The sequence below is a fragment of the Numenius arquata genome, chromosome 20 (genome assembly GCF_964106895.1).
Source record: "Numenius arquata chromosome 20, bNumArq3.hap1.1, whole genome shotgun sequence".
NCBI classification, from domain to species: domain Eukaryota; kingdom Metazoa; phylum Chordata; class Aves; order Charadriiformes; family Scolopacidae; genus Numenius; species Numenius arquata.
The window spans coordinates 787,858-809,793 of NC_133595.1; the positions used below are offsets into that span (position 1 = coordinate 787,858).

The following is a 21,936-nucleotide window of genomic DNA, read 5'->3' on the forward strand; positions in this document are numbered from 1 at the left end:
GAGATGTCCCCTGACACGGAATGGCTTTTGCCCTCCTGGGCAGGTGCTGAATACCTCGAGTCTTTTGCCACACGTTGTTCTCAGAGGAGGGGATGTGGCCTTAAAAATTGCTTTCCTTAAGGCTGAGCCCCAGGAAAAGCCCAGGTGCCCTGTGCCGCAGGGACGTGCCCCTCTGCAGGGCTCTTCCCGAGGCTGAAATGCCACCAGCAGCCTCCTCTTCTTGCCCCTCTTACGGTCCCGCAGAGCTGGGCTCTCCCTTATTTTCTCCCATTTCCCACGAATTCAGAGCTGGCTTGGGCCTAATTAGGCAATTTGCTAATTGAAGCTGATTTGTGCTTTCCCTGTGGTGGGGCAGGATCCCCCTGTGATGCTGTGCCTGGTTTTCCTTGCAGGATGATGCTCTCCACCCAGGTTTTTGCACAGCAGTGTCCTATCTCAGCATCCTCATCCTGTCCACAGCACCTGGTCCATAAACACCCCCCATCCCGTCTCCCAAACCAGGGATTTGGGGTCCTCGGTGGCTCCCGTGACATCTCCACGGGTCACCCCAGGGCTCCCTGGGGACGGACGCCCAGGCTGGAAGTACATCAAAGTGGGGTGGGTGGGAAAATAGCTGAGCAGCGATAACATGTCTGGGGGTATAAAGGTCCCCACTGTCCTTCGGACAATCCCTCGTGTGTTTTGCACGGGGCAAAGCGGGATAAAATCCAGGAACGGGACGCCGGGTTCCCTGCGCTACGTGGGATCTGCCTCTGTCCTCGTCCCATCCGGGCCAAAACATGGGGTTCCCTCCTCCCCCCCAAACACACTTATTTAATAAAATCAGGATGATGAACAATACTTAGGTTTGGGGCCACGCCTCTTGCTTGCCCCCAAAACCCCGGGAAAGAATGTTCATTTTTAAATAGGCAGAAATGAAGGGAAAGGGAAAATGACACCCCAGATGCTGAGATCGCGGCAAATCTCACCACGGCACTGAAATTCCATGGGAATAAGGGGGAGGGGGGAGGGGGGGGATCACTTTTTTTTCTTTAAAAATAAATAAATAAATAAAATGATTAAAATAGTTTTTAAACCCATCTCAGCACCCCGTGGTATGTTTAGCCCAAAGATGTTCCTGTGGCAGCGCTGCCCTTGGCCAGGGGCTGCAGCCCCTCCACGCACACAGGTGCTTTTCTCACGCCTCTGAGCCATCCCTGGTTTTATTCCATGTCATTTTTAGTCATTTTTAGTCATATTTTTATTTGCTGGCCTGCCCCAACAGCATCCATGGAGTCCTCTCCACCTCTATGAGATGGTCCCATCAAAGAAATATCTTTCTTTCTTTTTTTTTTTCTTTTTTTTTCCTTCCAGCTACAGCAGGTTTCTCCTGCACAACCTGTGCTAAAACACAAAGGTTTGGGGCTCCTGTCAGCACTGGTTTTTTTAACACGGGGGTTTTCCAAACCCAGTGAGACACAAGATCTGATTTTCTCCTTCATTAACCAGGGAGATGATCTTAATTATACAACGGCTGATAGATCCGCTCCTCTGCCTGTATCTTCTCAACCCTCCAAAAAGTTTAAACTGAGGGTGGACAAGGCGGGTTGGTTCGATATACAAGAAACTGACTGTTTAGATGAGCAGAAAATAAAAATAAACCTATTTTATAGGTGTCGCCAGGACACGCGGCGGCAGTTCTGTATTGCTTGGGGCCACACCAGTATTTTACCTGTATCACGGATGTCTTAGTGCCATAAATTCCTGAGCTGTAAACGTTGGGAAATGAAGGTACTCAAACCCTCCCGGGTGTTTCCAGCACTAATTCACCGCTACGTGCCCAAGCATTGGCCTCGCCACCATGTGCCAAAATCCCGGGAAAACAGGATAATCCAAAGTAAAGCCACAACAATCGCGCACGTCGGGCACCTGGTGCTTCTGCGGGGCCGAACCTGGAGGGTTTGCCAAGATCCCGGTGCGTTGCCAAAACCCCCACAGTTCAGTGCTCCGGAGGATTATCCAGAGGGGAAAAAAACCCAACAAAACCCAAAACAAACCTGAAAAAACCCAAGAGCGTCTCTTAAATATAACCCTTGAGATGGAAAGTTGGGTGTGTTTTCCATGGGTCGAGGAGGAGAGGGTGCAGGCACCGCTTTCCAGGGTCACACAAACCCCACTGGGGGGCTGAGGGACACATGACCCGAGCCACCACCACTGCACTCGTTGTCGCTTGTTTTCCATTTAATAGGGGAAAAAAAAAAAAAAAAAGTCCTAATTATTGGCTACATGCCTGGCCAAAGGATTTAATTATCCTCCTTGGATTTTAGCTTCTTTCCCCAGCCACCTCCACCTCTCGGGTTCCCTTGCACCAGTCCTGGGGACTCAACATGTCTTGGGCCACTTACCCCTGGGCAGTAATTAAAAGGTCTAATTAAAAAATGTGGGATATTCGCCTGGGACACAGAGTCCCCCGCCTGGGGAGTGTTCCCAGCGGGTCCCCACAGGTTTCCCCACGTGGTATTTTTTGGGGAGGCTCCCTTTCCAACCTATTACCGTTGTAACCGCAGGGATGCCCATCACGTTGTGGAGCGCAAAGCCCACCTGAAGCGCCTTGGAAACACCTTAAATAGCCCGGCCCAGGCTCCGGCAGGTGCTGCATTCCCCGACTCCATCAGGGGGGTCAGCATCTCGTCCCATCAGCCCTCGACACCCACGTCCCCAGCCCCAGCCGTCAGCAACAAAGAGCTTTTGCCATCGTCCCACCCCAGCAAGAATGAGCCTGCAGTGAAGGTAACGCTCCCCCCGAGCCCCTTTTGGTTCCTAAAAGGGTCCAGAGCTGGTTTTTTGTGAGGTTAAGGACCTCTCCTCTCCTCTCCTCTCCTCTCCTCTCCTCTCCTCTCCGCTCCTTCTTCTTGCTCAAATGGCTGAAGAGATTTTCTTCAAAGGCTCCAAAACAGCCAGGGTCTAGCGGAAAAAAATGTTATGGAGATTTAGCTCAGAAGGGAGCCTTGGAAATTAAAAAAACCTTGTAAATTGGGGTCTAAGAGACTGCCTGTTAATTACGTACTCTCTCAGAGTGAAGCTGGTGGAGCTGCTGGAAGAGAGAGGGTGGGTGGTACCTCTGCTCCCAGCGCTGTCCCAGGAGGGATGTGGTGGGAGATGTTGGACGCCGGGTGTGGGGACTGCGACCCTCCTTCCCACCTCTGCCCCGCGGGGAGGCCTGTGCCGCGCCAGGCTGGGCAGCGTCTGCCTGAAGGTCACACACTCTGCCGTGGTGAAGAGTCGTCATCCCACGACAATTAACCCATGCAGCTCAGAGACCCATCTGGTCTCATTAATTAACGCACTCATGGGAACCTCCTTGCCCAAAGGGCCGTCGAAGTGGTTGCAACTTCAGGCACTAAAATATTTAGCATCTTGGGTTGCGAAACACAACAAAGAGGGATTCATGTCCAGCCTTTGGAGATATGATGTCCTCTGCTCCACACCTTGGGCACAGGTCCCCTCTCTGCAAGGTCCCTCCATGCCTGGAAAGGATGGAAAACAGATGATCTCATCCCCTCTGGTCTTTGGAAAGCCTCGGCAGCACCCATGGGCACCCACATCAAGCTCCAGCAGCCTCATCCACCTCTGTAATGGGAGATGCTTTCTTTGGACTTGCAGCTTGAGATTAGGGCATGTCCAAGGGACACTTGTGCTCCAGCCTGGATGTTTCAACACTTCATTGCTTTTCTTCAAACAAAAAGCAAGAAAAGGCAGGTGATCTTCCCACCAAATCACATGGATGCAGGGATGGAGGCATCAAGAAAAGCTCAGGATATCAGGAGACACGCACTCGGATCACAGGCTTTGACAACAGGAGTTGTTTGCCAATGTTTCTTGATTCCCAAAGAGCAGGTACTAATGGTTAGCAACTTCAGATGGTCTATTTGGAAGAGAGGACATCTAGAGAGCAACCAAAAATGGGTATGTCTCCACAGCAGAATCAATGTATCTCTGAAGGCCACGTCTACATGCCACCCTGGTGGCCCAACTTTGGCTAAGGGTGATAGAGCAGCAGCACTGAGGACCATGAGATGGGTCCCAGATGACTCACAGGGATCCAGAGGACACCCTGCCCAGAGGGCACTTCGCCCTCGGTGGATCAGGTACCTGGGAAGTGGCCAGAGCAGAGGTGGCAGATGTCTCTGTGCCCTTGCAGGTGACCCCATGAGCGCAGCCTTGCAGATGACAGCGTTCAGTCTTGCTCTTCTCTCAACCCTCTTCCTGCTCCTTGCCACGTGCACCGACTGCTGGATGGTGAACGCTGATGACAGCTTGGAGGTGAGCAGAGCAACCAGCTTCAAGGTTAGGATAAAGGTGGGTGCCTTGACATCCATGGGGTTGCACCATGTCTCCACGGGCTTGGAAAGGGAACATGGTGGGACAAGCCCGCTGCTTTCTGCATGAGTTGGAGGACTGGAGGATTAGAGAGATAAGGAAATGCTGGAGCAGAAGGAGGAGACAGAGAACAGGGTACGGGTGGGGAGTCACCAGGACATGTCCAGCTGTGGTGGTGGGAGCCTGAAGATCTGCCTGGCTGGGCTGGGATAACCCTGGGGACCTGGGGTGCTTTTTGCTCAAGTGTCTTTCTCCTGCTTCCAGGTGAGCCACAAATGCCGGGGGCTTTGGAGGGAGTGTGTCACCAACATGCAGGACGGGGTCAGGACCTGTGACCAGTATGACTCCATTTTGGCTGACCACCCTGGTAAGCTGGCATGGCCTGGAGGCGTGTTTTAAGTTTACAGCTGAGAGTTGTCCCTCTTCCCTTTCCGGGAAGATGATCCTGGTTGCAAAGAGCTGACCTTCCTCAGTCAGCAAAGCAGCCCAGGGCTTCCCTCGGTCTCCTGCCTCATCAGCACGGCCTCGACAGCCACCCATGGTTCAGTCAGCTCTGCTGTGGGGTCACCAAGCGGGAGAGAGGCCATGAGGCTGTGCCACCTCACAACAAAGGTGTTTTGTCCCACAGAGCACGGCTCCTGTCCCCCTTGCACAGTGGGAACTGCAACCCCACTGATGCTGCATGTAGGGGTGAGGACCATTCCCACTGGCCAAGGACTTGCGTCCTCAGCTCACGGACAGTCATATTGTGGTACGGAGACTTCTCCTGACCTGCACGGGGCACATCTCCTGCACAGGAGAACCCTTGGGTAGGGTGATGACACGGGACAACACAGAGTGGAGAAGGGAACAAGAAGTCAGCATGGACTAAGTGTAGAAAGGGTTGTCAAGCTTTGGAATGAGCTGCCCGGGGCAGTGGTGGAATCACCATCCCTGGAGGGATTTAAAAGCCGGGCAGACGTGGTGCTGAGGGACATGGGTCAGTGGTGGGTTTGGCAGTGTTGGGTTGATGGTTGGACTCGATGACCTGAAAGGCCCCGTTGTGCTGCTCTGGGGAACAAGCTCTGTAGGGAGCAGTCCCAGCGCACGGCTGGTGACGTGAACCCTGCCAGCTCTCGTATTTTTCCCTGCCAAGTCAAGACTTGCTGTTCAAACCACCGGCTACACAACCTGGAGGGAAAAACAGACAGTCTGGGCAGCAGCATCTTCTGTCCAAGGCTGTGCAAGAAGGTCTCGAGTAGGTGACCACATCCCAGGTGCTGACTGATGCACCTTAGGTTGTTTGGTTTCCTGAGCTGGTAAAATAACGAACTCATTGAGTCCAGCTGCAAGGTTTCAGATGCGGCTGGTGAGCACCCTGCCTATGGCACACGGCCGGCAGGGGGTTGGTGGCTCCCAGTGTAGACATCTCCTATGGACATGCCAACTGGTGGCCTGGATGACTCCAGCAGGGACACAGGCAGCAATCTGGAGTGGGGAGACCTGTTCCTCCGACCATTCCCCAGAAGTCCCCTTTCTGTTTCTTTTTTCCCCTTCCCTGCCCAGTGAAGATCGTGGTGACACGGACGCTGCTGATCACCGCAGACCTCCTGGCTGGCCTGGCTTTGGCTACGTTGCTGCTTGGACTGGACTGCATCAAGTTCCTCAAGGAAGAGCCTCGTGTCAAACGGAAGATGTGCTATGGGGCCGGTGTCATCCTCTGTGTTGGGGGTGTGTGTCTGGGAGAGCTCAGGGGGCAGATGGACCTTGTGTCCCTCAGGGAATGGGGGAGGATTCCAGGAGCTCAGGGCACCCCCTCAGAGAAGTCTTGAGGACCATCAGGGGGGCGTATCATTCTTTCTTCACCAGACCTGTTCCTCCTAGGCATCCTGGGTCTGGTGGGCTCTGTGTGGTACGCGGTGGACGTCTACGTGGAGAGGGCCATGCTGGTGTCACACAACATCTTCCTGGGAGTCCACTACGACTTCGGGTGGTCGTGCTGGCTGGGGATGGCTGGCTCGATGGGCTGCTTCGTGGCGTCCATCCTGCTGACCTGCTGCCTCTACGCCTGCACAGGTCAGTCTGCCCCATCCCACCCCACCCCACCCCACCCCACCTCCTGTAGCTTTTTGTCCTGCAGGGATGTACGTGGGGTGAAGGAGCAGCTCAGAGGGTGCGGGAACGTCTCACAGGGTCCAGCCAAACCAAGGGGAACCCCTTCATGTCCAGCCTGTGCACCGTGGGGGGGAGGCTGGGTCACGCCAGGCCGGACCAAGCTGAGTGAGGACCCCGTAAGCCCAGTCAGGGCACGGAGAGGGTGCCTAAAGGCTCCATCCACATCTGTGGGACCTCCGGGTCCTGGTGAAGGTGTGCTGATGTCTACCCAAAGCAGTGGCCGTGCTGGAGCTGTATCTCTGTGACCAGCCAAAGCCTGAGCCGGTGGCCACAAGCCGGTGGAAATCTGGCCGTCCCACCACCAGGGCAGGTGATGCCTCACCAGTGTCATCTCCAGCCTTTATGCCTGGTCCCATGGGGTGGAAGTCCACCCCACAGCGCTGGCTGTCCAGGTCCACTTCTCCTGCCACGTCCCCATGCCGTGTCACCCCCCTTGACCCCCCCCCCCGCTATCCCCGGCCGTGACCCAACACCAGCTCTTTCCTGGCAGACACCAGTGGCCGTTGGCAACCCCAGAGACTTCCCCAGCCCCGGGGCCGAACGGCCACCAGCAAGATGTACGCCATGGACTCCCGCGTGTGACGGGCGCCGGCACCTCCCGCACCCAGCTTGCCACGGGACGCGATTTTTCCCCCAGTCTGACCCCATTAAAGCACCATCACCTGTACTGGGGGCATCTCCACCATTGCTTTACGGCTCTGGTCGCAGGGTCCCCGCGAGCTGGGGCATCAGCAGCTGCAGAAAAGCAAGTTCTGCAGAAGTCACCCCCAGAGGAGGGGGTTTTCCCCACTTCCAGACGGTTTTCATGAAAATAAGCCCCAGAAAAGTGTTGCTTTAAGAAAAGGTACCCCCAAGTCCCCTGAGGAAGCCGTTGGGACAATGAGGGCAAAGGAGCTCCTCCGACACGGATGCTTTGCAGTTCAGTGGAAAGGCGTTTCTGCACAAGGCAACACTGACTCCTCGTGGCTGGTGGCCCCCGTCACCCCGGCACCTGCTGGAAACCACCCGCCCCCGGGCTCGGAAACGTGGCAACACGGGGTCTGCAGTTAAAAACGGGGTAAAGCTTGTAACCCAGAGCATTTCTTGTCATCACGGGGTTATCGGGGGAGGAACGGTGCAGCCGTACACGTCAGGAACCAGGAGGTGGGTCAGTCTGAAGCCTGATGGAGGTGCTCCACCTGCAGAGTTCATAGAATCACAGAATGGTTTGGGTTGGAAAGGACATTAAAGCCCATCCAGTGCCACCCCCTGCCCTGGGCAGGGACACCTCCCACCACACCAGGTCCCTCAAAGCCCCCTCCAACCTGGCCTTGAACCCCTCCAGGGATGGGGCAGCCACAGCTTCTCGGGGCAACCTGGGCCAGGCTCTCACCACCCTCAGGGTAAAGAATTCCTTCCCCAGATCTAAGTAGATTTTTAATTCTACATGAAAAGGGGACTCTGTTTCCCAAGAGAATTATTATCCTTCTTCACTTGCAAACCATTACAAACACAAAACACAACCCCAAGCCACCACCAACTCCCCCCCCAAATGCTGAATATTGTTTTTTTTTTCCTTATTCCCTCATTTTCCACCCAACGGGGACACTGGGAAGAGCCCCCCAACACGGGCTGTGACCCCAAAAGGCAGCAGAGCGAGCCCCGGCCTGAGCAGCCACTGGGCTGGAGTCCCTGCAAGGGGAAGACGCAGAGGAGCCGTGCAGTGTCCCTGTCGTAGTCCAGACAGGCTGGGGACACCCACACCCCGGATGGTCCCCCGAGCCCCCCGTCCCCAGGGGGGGCTGGGGACATAAGTTCTGGTCTCGCACAAAGCCAAAAGGCAGCAAAACTGGTGCTTTATTGCAGCTTCGGGTGCAAGGCAGAACCACCCCCGGCCAACTGCCGGGCACCACACAGCACGGGCACGTTTATTAAATTACTAGAAGTTTCTTTGAAAGGCTATTAGTTTTCCCCCCAGGGAGCACACGTCCAGAGGACAAGCCCGCTGGGAGGTATTTAGTGAGCAAAACCGGAGGGCCCAGCGCATTTAAGGTCTAGCACTTGAGGACATGAGAGAACAATTAAAAAGAGCAGTATTTGCGTGACTCGGGGGCGGGGCTCGTTAGTGCACAGAAGGGAGAGCTCGCAAAAGCTGCCAGAAGATATTCCCCCCCCAGGAGCTCCTGGATGGCAGTCACCTTCATCAGCGGTCATTTATAATGGGTGTTATTAGAGAAGCGGCCCCAGCGCCCGCCAGCCCCACGCTGCGGGGTCGCTTTCCCTGCTCCTTCGCCCGGGCGTGACAGCGGCCGTGAGACGTGTCAACGCAGGGACAGCAGGAGTCTGTCACCCCCTGACGGGGCTCTGGGCTCCCCAACCCTCCCCAGAGGGAGGGCTGCCCCTGGGGAGCCCAGCCCGCCAGGCCTCTTTGCTGAAAAAATAAATCAAGTCACTTTTTCTCCCCAAAAAACCCTTTTAGGAACATTTAACTTAAGCCCTTTCGCCCCACAGTGGGTTTAAAATGACCGAACACACGAGGTAATTCTTTAAGACCTTTATTAACAGATGCTTGCAGTTTGACTTGAAAAAATCAGGTGTATATTTCATACAAATTAAAAATGAGGTTCTTAAAAATCTCAACTTGACCAGATATGAAACAATTTAAAAACCTTTAAAGGTATATTGAGAAAAAACAGGCTTTTAAAAAACGTGTTTATCGTTTCCAAAAGGAGACTTCTTTAGGTAAAAATAATAAAAACCCCATGCTGCATAGATAATGCAGATAGTTCTAGTAATCTGGTCAACAGCAAAAAGCAAGCACTTAAGGTCTTCAGTTCCAATTCTTTTGTTCATTTCTTATTGCTGGAATTTCATTTTCTTTTCTTCTTCATTTCTTAAGTCTTTTCTTTGATGACTAAACTGAAAGAGAGGAAAAAAAAGGAAAAAGGGACGATCAGGCAGGTGTGGGAGGGTTTCGCGGGTGTTTGGGCTGTGGAGACTCCGCAGCAATTCACCAATTCTCACAGAGGTGACGTCCGCACCCACGGAAAACCCTCATCAACTACAGCCCTTCCACCAGCCCCACCGCACTCCCGCCATCGGCCCACTTCCAGCGGCCAAAACCACCTTCTTCCACCCAAAACAAATACAAACAGCTCCAGAAAGATAGATTTAAACCCAAGGGAATCCTGCCCACACCTCTCCCTGCACTGGCCTCTGCTTTGTCCCCGGCTCCCAGGGAGGGCGGCCCAGGTGGGGCCGAGGGGCCACCTCTGCAAACCCCGAGCCAAGCCCTGGAAGGCACGAGGGCAACTCAGGATCTTCAGGAGACGGCCGAGAGCAGATCTCTACCTGTGGCTTCAGTAACCACCGCCCAGACCACAGGAACCACAATTTATACTCTCCAGTACTATCAACAGACAGAAAAAGCAACCAAGTGCCATCTCGGTGTTTCTCCGAAGCCCACAATATTAAGAATTCATCCAGCTTGTGTTAACCGTTGGGATGAACACCGGGATAAAACAAAGGTTTGCACCCAGCGCACAGGAAACGCTGAGGATTGCAGTAACCCACCCACAGCACAGACCCAGCAGGTCCCAGCCCTCGGGGAACAGGTCCCTGAGCTCCCACAGCTGGGAGAGCCCTGCGGCTGCTGCCACTCTCCATGCCCAGCTCCCACATTCCCTCTTCAGCCCATTCCCGGGACCATTCCTCACCGCTCCCACTAGAGCCTGAATGAGTCTTTCCCTTTGCCTGCCCTCCCAGCAAGGAGCAATGGGTGAGGCACAGTGGGAATGGGATAGGAACGCTGGCGAGAGGAGAGATACAGAGAGAGAGCAAGAACAGACACGGAAGGTGCCAGAAAAAAAGCAGAACAAGCGGGAAGAGTCCTAGCAGTGAAAATATCCCCAAATTAACAGACCTGTCCAGAGACAGCCTCAACACACACCACGTCACAGCCAGTCACACCTTGCAACAAAAACAGCGTTTTTTTAACACCGACCCTCGCGCAGCCCTGTCAAGCGGCAACCCCCCCCCCCCCGCACCTTCAGCCCCAGGAACCCTGTGCTCTGTGAAAAGGGCCACCCCCAGCAGCTTTTCCAGCACTTTGGTTAGACACAAAGTGGCCAGCGAGACACTCCTGCAAATTCTGTGCCAACTTTCTAGAAATTAATGCCTTGAGGCCTTAACGCTGTTCACTGCCCCCCCCCCGGGAGCGAGCAGTAACAGCTCAGACACCCAGAGCTGAGCACATCCCCGTACCTGTTTCTCCCAGCTACTTTCCAGTCACCATTCCAGCACCGCTGGAATTGCTATTTCTGGGTGGACAAAGCCTCAACTACTGGGCACAGCCAAGATTTTCAGATTCACAGTATTCTAGGCACTGGCTCCACCAATGAAAATTAAGTCCCAGTAATTAAGTCCTGCCAATTAAGCAGCATTTGTAGAGCGAAGCCTCACAGCTGGGTTCTGCGGACATTAGTGACTGTGCTCACATGTGCAGGCAGTTTGGCTACAACACACACAAGCAAGAAGAGTCCAGAACCTTTTAAGGCAAAAATTCAAGGAAAGCATCAAAAGCAAAGAAAAGTGGGACATCAAACGGTATCCCCGAGAACCCCCGGACACGCACCCGGATGATGGTAGAGATGTTAAGCCGGTATTTACTCAGCCCCGCCCTGCTCGGCCTCGGGAGCGGACGTGTTCTCAGCTGGTGGTTCGGCTGTCTTCGTCTCTTTGCCATCTTGTGGTTTAGGGTTCTCTGGGCGTCTGCGTCGGTAGTTGAAGTTACGACGGTACCGACGTTGAGGTGGCTGCTGACTTTGGGTCTCATCCCCTTGGTTCTCTTTATCTTCTTCGTTCCCATCCTCTCTCGGCTGTCTTTGACGAGGAGGACCCCTGAAAGTCAAGCTAGGCTTTAACAATGCAGCATCTGACCATCGCCATGTTCTGTCTCTGTTGCTAAAAGGCAAGGTTAAAGAAAACAAAGTTGATCTGCAGCATACCTGCGAAATCGTGGTCTATAACCTCGATACATGTTCTGCCTGACTGGTCTGCCTTGATCTCCTGCACCCTGGCTGTCAGCACCCTGCAAGACATCAGGCAACAAACCACCGTAGCCGCATGCAAAGCCCAGTAACGCCCAACTCGTCAAACTGTGAGGAAGATGGCTGTACAGGGGCTGTTAAAATTAAATCTGATGCGTACAACAAGGTGGGCAGCGCTCCTAGGGCACACAAGTACGCACTATCAGGATTTGTGTTTCTTTCAGTTAACCGTGCAGGAAGTCAATGCAAATCCAAAGACACTCCATTTTTTAAAAGCCGAAACACAAGACCCTCAGCTTCTGTTTTATCCAACGTTTTACTGCCAAACCTTACCAAAATCATCTTGAGTATCTACAAAAAGCAGCAAAAAGCCGTGCCCCGTCACCCTGCTCCAAAGCAATCAAGCCAGTTTAGCAAAACACATTACCTCCACTATCTCTCCCTGCACGGGAGGGTTGGAATATTGTGGTCGACGCCCGTAGGGCCTACGCATATAGTAAGGTGGGTACCGCCGCCTGCGGTAGGGACGGCGTTGCTGGGCTTGGCCTTCTGGGATGTTCTCTGCTCCTTCGTTCTTTTCCCCACTCTCACTATTCTGGTAGTTTTGCTGGTAGTTGCGTGGAGGACCCCTACGACGTGGATATCGTCTGTAATGGTTACGGTCTGCTGCGTATTTACTGCCTTGCACTGGAACGCCACCAGGACCTGTCACATTAGCTGCCTCCGCGCCCTAAAGAGCGGGGACAGCGTCAGGTAAAAGAGTCAGCATCGAATCACTTACAGCATAATATAATTTAGCACCGAGCAACGATTTACATCACATTGTAAAGCAATGAAAAGCCATTCATCTCCCTGGATGCCACCAGGCATCGACTCAAACCACAGGCCCCACACCAAAGCCTGCAGACCAGTTTTTCCGCGCACACTCTAACACCCGAGAGACAGGTTTTACCTTTTCTCCCTCAACCACATCAAACTCCACGGTCTCTCCATCTCCCACGCTGCGGAGGTACTTCCTGGGGTTATTCTTCTTTATGGCAGTCTAACAACATAACAGCACAGAATTACCTTTACAGGCACAGCATGAGAATACTACTTAGCATATCTGAAGACCTTTTTTTTTTTAAAAAAAAAAAAGATAAAGGAATTTGAATATTTAATATCTTAGGAGGAAGACCTATACTCCTGAAAAAGCAATTAAATCACTGGAAATCCAGGAAGTCATAAAATTTACCTTTATTACTGTACTTCTGGCCTATTTGAAACATGCAACGGCTTTACCATTGACTGAACACATCTGCAAACATGCTGCCTGACAGCTGAAAAAGCAGTTTGAAAACACACACACACTCCCCAACCCTGAAATACACACTGGCCCTAGTATTCCTAACCCGAGTTTAGCATTAAACACCCCCATAGTATTTATACATTCCTCTGAAGCACATATACCCGTATATAAGCCTTTCCAATTACACACTCAGATTTCCAGCCCTCTGCCATTCCCAAACCACACGGAATCATAGAATTGTCTAGGTTGGAAGGGACCTTTAAGATCATCTAGTCCAACCATCAACCTAACTGTGATAAAAACCATCACTAAACCCTGTGTAGCCTGCATGTCCCACGCTATGCAGATCGGTGGCCAGAAATTAAGATATTTCCTTCTCTGAGGCTTCCAATACCATTGCTTCAGCCACAATATTTACCAATTAATCACAAATCTACTCTGTGTGTTATTCACCAAGCAGTACCACTTCCAAGGTGTCAGCACCAGACGAGCCTTTGTATTGGTATCTGCACGTTACACGACGTTACCAGAAAACACTGAATTTTCTGTGCTGTTCAGCAGAGGATTAATTTTCTGACAGATGAGTTAATACTCAGCGTGCACCGTTCTCAGCCACATCCTGCTTATCAAACACTAACTGAAGAGTAATACAAGTGTAATGAATTTACAAAAATTACCAGCAACAGAATTTGACTAGATTTGTCTCCCTAAATGGAACAAAATCTATGGAAAAACATGCCCCAAGTCTCAGCCTATAAAGCAGTGACTTTAGGAAAAGACAGGAAGCCTTAATATAAGAGCAGCTGAGTCTCACACCTCTTCACGAGAGCCGAGCTTGGTAATGGGGATGGGAAAAAGCACACACAGCTGTAACTCATAAAACAAGCTGGTTTCTTTCAAATTATACCCCTAAAAACCATTTTACCATGAGAATTATTACATTACAACAAATCACTGCTTTTAGAAACAATGACAGTAGTTACATGGCAAGTCCTGAAATGTGACATTAATTCAAGGTCACTTACAGGTTACCCTACTTGCAAACCGAGTAATGAAGTCCGAAAGCTTTCCTTCAGGGTATATACTCCTGCCTCGGTACACAGAAACACAGCGGAGTCACTTGGCCTTTCTCCACTGCCCATTACAGAATAACCTTTTATAAATAAATGCCTCCACATTTTAATAGCAGGCAATTCAGACGTAGCACAAGCAAGAAGCTGAAAGCTGGCAAATCAAACTCAAGTCAAAACTCTTTCCAGGGGTCACTTTTCCTCCCTTTGCTTACACCACCAGCAGTATATCCTTAACCCGAAACAAAAGAACAATCCAGGGACTCCTAAACGCCAGACATAAACCATGCTCCACTAAGAACTCTTTGTGGGCTGCTTCACAAGAGATCCTGAGACACACAGGGTAAAAAACCACAGAGCTGATCACCGCAACTCACAAGTCAGACACCAAGGACTAAACTAAGGCCAACCTGCCCCACGAAAGGAGGCCCAGGTGTAGTGCACAGTCTCACTCTGCTCTAGTTTCCAGAGGTTTACATGCTCCCTGGAAATTATACTTAAGTGTACGTCTCTGTCATCTCTGTTTAATTGAAGAAGTACCTATTAAAATTTCTCAGGTTTTTATTGAAAGCCTGGAGCAATACATTCTACAGAAGTTTTGCCTAGAAAAAAAAAATTCTTCACTGGCACTTCGTCCCTATTAGAGCCCAATTAATTTCTCTCCCTGCTGCAAGCTTTTCATTTAACCTTATTTCCATATGCTTGCGAAGAACTACATGAATCCACCAGGCAACTGGGCTTCAAACAGTTATCCCCCACGTCAGACTGAACTTGCAGACATCAGTTTTTATCACTGTACGATACCAGCCTGCTCAAGCCCACAGATCTCATGTTCTCGCCATGGATGGATGTGGATATGCAAAACCCCCAGCCACAAGCAGGCTCTACCTGCAATCCAGTAGCGAATAACAGTTCTTTGTGTTCAAATAAGAGTTCTTGGAAAAGCGTGAGGCTCTTTCACAACTTCAATCCTACTTACACAGGCCATGCATAGCAAGTTTCAGAGAGGTAGCCTGTTCCAGTTTCAAGGAGATCTTACCTGATGGACAAACACATCTTCCTTGGTGTCATTCCTGCAAGACAACAGAAAATTGAAATTCATGTATGAAACACACACAAAATGAGCCCAGTTTACAAATTCAGTTGCTTGGGGTGGGGACAAAACTGTCAAGACAACTAACTAGCTTCCAGCATCAGCCTTGCTCCTCAACCTGCTCTCAACTAGTCCCCTACCAGCTTCCTGCAGGCAGTGAGGGGACTGTCAGGTGACCTACACAAGGTTCAGAACACACACTGAAGCCCAGTAAATCACATGTGAAAGCCTTCTTTCTCCCTCCTGCACACCTCTCTATCCTTCACGTCCCACCGAGGGAGACGTTGGAAGAAGAACAAACACCTGACAGTGACTGGTCCATCACTTGTGGTAGCGCTCTGCACGGGAGATCAGCTATTGCAATCTTTGAAACAAGCGATGGTATCACCACCGGGGCCTCGCGGGATCTCTCCAGAGCTACATCCTCTCAGCCTCGATGCTTCCTTCACCAAAGCAGTAACACCACTAGCTGGCTACTGAGGGCAGCAGGGTTGGTCAAGCTGCGTTTGTGAGCACAGAGAGGGAAGAACTGGGGGTTTCTCCCCTCCCAAGAAACAAAAAAAGGCTCAGGTCTGCACCGACAGGGAGCCAAAAGCATCCTTCAGCGTGAGCATGGTACGGTTTCCACCGTTACCACGCTGAGGCTGGGCAACCACAACACGGTACCGAATCAGGAGAGTTTCTGTTCTGTAATTAAGAGGCAGAGCCGAAACAGCCCCTGTGCCGTTTCCACCACTCATACCAAACTCACAGCCATACATTCAGGCTCGCGTCGTACCAACTGAGCCTCGCTGCGGTGTTAGTTTCATTGGTCTGTGGAACGGTTTGAATCAATAGCAAAGCAGCTTTTATTTCCTAGAATGACTGGTTAAAGACATCGCAAAGCAAGCTTGCGTTAAAACGTGCTCAAAAGTGGAGAGCATACAGGTATGGGAGACAGAATCCACAATATTTTTTTATTTTTTTAAATGATAAGCCAGGTGTTCCTCACCACTGGCTTTAAAACACGAGGATGAAAATTAAGACGTTTTCAAAAACTCAATCCAAGCTATGGCTAATCAGCACCAGTAAAAGTAAGTCACCTTGTTCCCTCCCGGAATTGATGCCTACAAGCCTCAAAGGTTACTGGAAAAAGGTAGTCAAAAGGCAACAAAGCAGAGCCAGTCTCATCACCATGAGGCAGCTTATCTCTAAGGGCCCAGGATGCAGCATCCAGAAGCCCTTGCAAAGCCTGAGCCTAAAGACTTTCACCTTCACAATGCAAGATCTCCTACCAGATGCTCCAAAATCTGAAAACCTTCAGGGGAGACAAGTAACAGGTTTTCAGCTAAAAAAAAAAAAAAAAAAAAACCACAACAAAAAAACCCACCAACAAAAAAACCCACCCAAACTAAAAACGCATAGCACGTTCCTTCACTCTCAACTGAAAAATGGTGGTAGGAAGTGCTCATCACCTGTGCTCTGGAAGTGCACATGCTCTATGCTCTTGCCCAGGTTTGATTCTGGACAACCCCACCAGATGCTTGTTTTTAAAGTTATTTTGAAAATGCAATTTCCATTTAAGAGCACACTGAAGTTTTACATGAACAAATGGCTCAGTTACACAGATAAAGCTCAAGGTGTACACATGGTTAGTTAAAAGAAAAAAATAATCTACTGGTCAATTTTGAACCCCAGTGCCTGCCCTGTGATTCCTGATGGTGTTTTCCAGCAGGTGCACTGCCGCTTGGATGGTGCAACAGTCACAGCCACCACCTTCTCAAAGAACACTTGGAATGGTACAAGAGAAACCCCCATTCTGAGGGCCCAGCAAGCCCCATAGCTTATCTTTGACCTAAATGATTCTCCCCTCCACACCTTTAACACCACAATAAAAAAAGGCACCAGGCAAGCATGCGGATTAAGAAAAGGCCGCTGTTGAGTCCGGCAGAGCACTAAATACAAAGCCAGACATTGATGTGCAGCTCCAATTATGGTACAAGGACCAAGAGGATGTGGCCTGCACATCCATTTGTTATTTTGACAACTGTGAGAAAAAACTGACAGATGCTCAGAATTCAAACTAGCATTTCAGAACAGAAACGCACTTTTAACATTAGAAGAACGCACAAATTACTTGAAGTTAACATGCACCTACAGCAAAGCTACATTTTTATTTCCAAAGCTAATTTTAGCTTCAAGCAGACCCGGCTGAAGCAAAGACAAGCAAGGGCAGCAGCACCCGCAAAGTTCCCCTTGCAGCAAGCCAGAGAGATTCCAGAGTTGAGGAAATGTCCTCCAGTCCGGTTCTCAGGCTGCGGCTCTAATCTCTTGATAACACGAGATCACGCTGGGTTTCTCATTAAAAATGGCAACCTCAGGGATTAAACAGCTGCCAAATTAATGACTGGGGAAGCCATTCGGATGTCTTAACTAGCTGCTCTTGCTTCCGTGCTTGACTCACATCACTGAGCATTTCCACTACTGAGGGAAACAGGAAAAAAGCCTTCCCTAGAGGTAGAGTTTGCGGCCTATGACTTTATACGCGTTTACAAAAGCCAAAGACGCTAAAGCTTACGCCATCGACAACTATACAACATTTCACATTAAAACCTACATGAAGAATGCAAACTGGGCAGACTCAGAGTCAAGTTTTTAAAGTTACAGGCACAAAACCAATTAAGGAGCTTGGCAAACACTTAAGACTGGGTCAGAAGGTAACAGACAGTTTAAAACAAATGCAATATTTAAAACAAACCTAAATAAAAGGCCCAATAAAAGCATCACTATCTACGCTTGTTTCCCTGAAGAGGGGTTCCCAAGTCTTCTGCAAATTCTGAAACTCGGGGTTTAAGGTATGAGGTGTTTGGGGGGGACAGTTCTTTGGAATTTGGACTCTGCAAAACAACCCACAGCGAGGCCCCCCCAAACTGACAGGCACCAGGATTTCGCTTTTCCAGAACTGGTTTGCAGAGCAATTCCAGGACTCTCCCACTACCAGATAACTTCCCTGATATGCCTGTTTTATATACTTACACAACTCTTTTAAGTGTTCCAATTTTCCTTTAAAATAAGCTACTGTCATAAAAACAATATTTTAGGCATTTGTTTCTTGAGACCCCTTTAAACACTGTGGTCTTGCAATATAAAAGAAATCTGAATTTTGCTTGTTTCCCCATACATTCAGGGTTTCCTCAAAAGAGTGTGCTTTTAACTACCAAGCGCTCAAAGCCATTTTTTCTTGCATTGAGCGACTGAACCTCATGCAAGGGTTTAAACAAGTATTTTGTTTGTGCTAACACCCAGCAGACTTTTATATACCCTTAAAAGGAAAAAGAAAACAAAAAACCTAAACAATCACTAAAAAAATAATCTTAACATCATTAGTATTACCATGAAAATAAATTCACTGACAGCAAGGCCAAGACTGATAGAATGGTTTGGGTTGAAAGTGACCATTCCCACCCCCTGCCCTGGGCAGGGACACCTCCCACCACACCAGCTCCCTCCAAGCCCCCTCCAACCTGGCCTTGAACCCCTCCAGGGATGGGGCAGCCACAGCTTCTCTGGGCAACCTGGGCCAGGCTCTCACCACCCTCACAGCAAAGAAGTTCTTCCCCACATCTCAGCTCCATCTCCCCTCTTTCAGTGTCAAACCCTTCCCCCTCCTCCTAGGGCTCCCCTCCCTGATCCAGAGTCCCTCCCCAGATTTCCTGGGGACTGGAAGGGGCTCCAAGGTCTCCGCGGAGCCTTCTCCAGGCTGAACCCCCCAACTCTCTCGGCCTTTCCTCACAGCAGAGGGGCTCCAGCCCCCCCAGCATCTCCGTGGCCTCCTCTGGCCCCGCTCCAACAGGTCCGCGTCCTGATGTTGGTGGCCCCAGAGCTGGGGGCTTCAAGCACCAGAAGCCAACCCGATGGGGTGGGAGATGCTGGGGTGGAGGTAGGAGACACCTTACCGCGTTGACCAAGAGGGGTGACAGAGGTGACGAAGGCAGAAGAGCCCCTCCCCTCCCCCCCCCCCCCCCCAACGGCAGCCCGCGTGGCCCAGGAGCGCACTTGAACTCGGGTCCAACGTCTGCGCTGCCCGCCCCCCCCCTCCCCGCCCCCGCCGCCCCCTCACCTGTTGATGAAGCCGTAACCGTTCCTCACGTTGAACCATTTCACTGTTCCCAAAACCTTCGTTGCTGGAGGGGGGGGCGAGAGGAGGGAGGGGGGGGGGGGGGTGCGGGGGGGAGAAGAGAGAGGGGCGGGCGTCAGGCGGCACGTGGCGGGGCGGCGCACACAAAGGCCCCCGCGTGGCGGACATTTTGAGCCGCCCCGCCCCCACCCGCCGACACGCGGGGCCCGGCGGCGCGCGCGGGAGGGGGGGGGGGGGGGGGGGGGGGGAGAGAGGGCGCCCAACGGCCGCGCGCGCACCGCCCCTCACTGAGGGGGAGCTCGCGCCGCCCCTCAGCCATGGCGCGGGGAGAGCGGGGGGGGGGGTGGTGGTGGATCGCGCCGCCGCCGCCGCCGGGGCCTCCCAACCGCCGCCGAGCCCCCCCCCCCCCCCCCCCCGTCCCCTCACCGATGACCTTCTTGTCCCCGCCGGCGGGAGGCGCCGCCGAGGCCAGGCCGCTGCCCCCGTTCCCGGTCCCGCCGTTAGGCTTAGAGTCGGCGGGGGCGGCGGGGGCCGCCGCGGGGACGGGGGCGGCGGGCGGCTGGGTCTCGGCCTCGCTGCTCATGGCGGCGGCTGTTCGGTGCGGACGGTGGTGGTGACTGGCTGTTTGCGCCGCCTCCCGCGGTGTGATGGTGACTGAGGCCGGCCGTGGGGGGGCTGCTCCCTGCTCCGGGCTCGCTGAGCTCCGCTCTCCGCTCCCGATACCGATCGAACTGGCCACAATGGCGGCCCGTACCGGCTAGCCACCCCGCGCGCCCCGCCCGCGCGCGACTCGATTAGCCGTTCGGCCCGTCCGTTAAGCGGCCAGCGACCCCATTGGCTCTTCCCCTCCAGGCCACCGCCCCTCGCGGAACGCCTATTGGCGGAGGCGCCTGCCTTTCCTCAGGAGCGCGCGTTCATTGGCCGCTCCGCCCGCGGCTGCCAGGCTCGCTTTTCTTACCGGCCTACTCGAAATCCCCGCCCCCGCGCCCTGATTGGTCGCCGGCGCCGCTCCCGCCTCCAACGGGCCCGACCGGGGAAGTGCGCGCGACCATGTGGCGGTTGCGGCGCCCGGTGCCCCCGGCCCCCTCCCGCCCCCGCCCGGTCCCTCCCGTCCCGCCGCCCCCTGGGCCCCTCCGCCCGGGCCGCCCGGTCCCCTTCATCCCATCCGAGCGGCCGCCGCCGCCCCGGCGTTACCGGGACCCGGCCCAACGGCCGCGCTGGCGGCGTTCCCCCTGGGTTTAAGGACACGGGGCAGAGCCACGCTACGGGCGGCCCCCGCTCCGGCCCCGGTACAAGGGCCGGGGGCTCCCGTTCAGTAAAACCATTATGAGAAGGGAGGAGCCTGGGTGCGTTAATTAACGGCGGGAAAGGACCGGGAGACATGGCGGAGCTGCTTGGAACACTTAATTAGGTGCAGTGTGATCACCCCTCTGAGAAGGGGCGGCCGGGTCCGGCGGAGGCCCCAGCCCCGTGCCGGCCCCGGCCAGGAGGGGACAGGGACACGGCGGGGGCGCTAATTGCACCCGGGCTAATTGGGCCACGGGAGAGCCAGGCTGTAGCCCCGGGCCACAGGGCTCGTAACAGCCTGGTCTCTAATTAGCCTTTTCCTCACCATCCCGCCCTTCCCGGTGGCGCTGAGGGGGGTGACAGCGGGACAGCCCCCGTACCCCGAGCCCCTCTCCTCACCCAGGTGGTGGGGGATCCATCACCGATGGGTTCTTTATCCCGTGTCTTCACCTTATGGCGCCTCAGAGGGATCCAAGATCTCAGCTGGGTTCCCCAGAGGGACGGTGCAGGAGAAACCCAGCATCCCCAGCCACCAACTCCTTTTCCTTGGGCACTTGAGAAATGTGGTTGTTGGCCACAGCTTCAGAGCCCTGCCCTTGGCTCCGTGACACCTCCCACCTAACAGGAGAGAAAAGTCACCAGCAACCACCAAGAAGGTCACTGGGAGTTGACCCATCGCCCCACCGTGTATCCAGCGATAGGGTTGGATGGAGACCCCCATCCATTGCGACCAACGTGCATCCCCTTGGGATCAGCCCTTCCAGCATCACCCACAAATTACTGCCATTTCCACATCCCAGCGTGAAGAACAAAACCCAGTTCCCCACATGACACCCTGGCCAGGTGAGGGGCTCGGATGGGACCAAGGTCAACCCACAACAACAAAGATAGGTCTTGACACGCTAACTTGGTACCACTGAATGGTTTGGGTTGGAAGGGACCTTAAAGCCCCCCCAGTGCCACCCCCTGCCCTGGGCAGGGACACCTCCCACCACACCAGGTTTCTCCAAGCCCCCTCCAACCTGGCCTTGAACCCCTCCAGGGATGGGGCAGCCACAGCTTCTCTGGGCAACCTGGGCCAGGCTCTCACCACCCTCACAGCAAAGAAGTTCTTCCCCACATCTCATCTCCATCTCCCCTCTTCCAGTGTCAAACCCTTCCCCCTCCTCCTAGGGCTCCCCTCCCTCATCCAGGGTCCCTCCCCAGCTTTCCTGGAGCCCCTTTAGGGACTGGAAGGGGCTCTAAGGTCTCCCCGGAGCCTTCTCTTCTCCAGGCTGAACCCCCCCAACCCTCTCAGCCTGTCCTCACAGCAGAGGGGCTCCAGCCCTCCCAGCATCTCCGTGGCCTCCTCTGGCCCCGCTCCAACAGGTCCGTGTCCTTCTGATGTTGGTGGCCCCAGAGCTGGATGCCATACTCCAGGTGGGGTTTCCCCAGAGCAGAGGGGGAACTATCTCCTCCATGAAGTCTCCAACTCAGCTAATGAAGGAAAAAGCTTTAAAACAATAATACGATCCCACAAGAGATCTGCATCAGGATTACGA

General features: G+C 53.1%; 2 protein-coding genes across 3 annotated transcripts; one reads left to right on the top strand and one right to left on the bottom strand.

Annotated features, from left to right (window-relative positions):
* Positions 1–4,188: 4,188 nt before the first annotated feature.
* On the top strand, positions 4,189–7,095 carry LOC141474030 (claudin-16-like). Its single transcript, XM_074161710.1, has 5 exons — positions 4,189–4,302; positions 4,624–4,726; positions 5,905–6,069; positions 6,223–6,414; positions 7,004–7,095. The coding sequence occupies exons 1-5, from the start codon at positions 4,189–4,191 to the stop codon at positions 7,093–7,095; spliced, it is 666 nt and encodes a 221-aa protein (XP_074017811.1).
* A 4,030-nt stretch (positions 7,096–11,125) lies between these two features.
* On the bottom strand, positions 11,126–19,895 carry YBX1 (Y-box binding protein 1). Of its 2 annotated transcripts, none has more exons than XM_074161705.1 (7): positions 19,535–19,895; positions 19,091–19,154; positions 14,938–14,971; positions 12,493–12,582; positions 11,968–12,270; positions 11,499–11,581; positions 11,126–11,391 (listed from the first exon to the last, which is right to left on the bottom strand). In XM_074161705.1, exons 1-7 carry the CDS (start codon positions 19,689–19,691, stop codon positions 11,157–11,159), a joined length of 966 nt encoding a protein of 321 aa, XP_074017806.1. In that variant the 5' UTR covers positions 19,692–19,895; the 3' UTR covers positions 11,126–11,156. The 2 variants fall into 2 exon arrangements, with proteins under 2 accessions (XP_074017806.1, XP_074017805.1); XM_074161704.1 differs by having other exon boundaries at positions 11,126–11,403; positions 19,535–19,835.
* Between the last annotated feature and the right edge of the window lie 2,041 nt (positions 19,896–21,936).

Bases quoted from the DNA above. Each gene is read 5' to 3' on its own strand.
- YBX1 (XM_074161704.1), bottom strand. From the start codon at position 19,691: ATGAGCAGCGAGGCCGAGACCCAGCCGCCCGCCGCCCCCGTCCCCGCG. The intron at 14,972-19,090 runs GTGAGGGGGCGG...GTTGTCTTGCAG, and splicing joins GGTTACGGCTTCATCAACAG to GAATGACACCAAGGAAGATG. The intron at 11,582-11,967 runs GTAATGTGTTTT...GATGTCTTGCAG, and splicing joins TGCAGGGAGAGATAGTGGAG to GGTGCTGACAGCCAGGGTGC.
- LOC141474030 (XM_074161710.1), top strand. From the start codon at position 4,189: ATGAGCGCAGCCTTGCAGATGACAGCGTTCAGTCTTGCTCTTCTCTCA. The intron at 4,303-4,623 runs GTGAGCAGAGCA...TCCTGCTTCCAG, and splicing joins ACGCTGATGACAGCTTGGAG to GTGAGCCACAAATGCCGGGG. The intron at 4,727-5,904 runs GTAAGCTGGCAT...TTCCCTGCCCAG, and splicing joins CATTTTGGCTGACCACCCTG to TGAAGATCGTGGTGACACGG.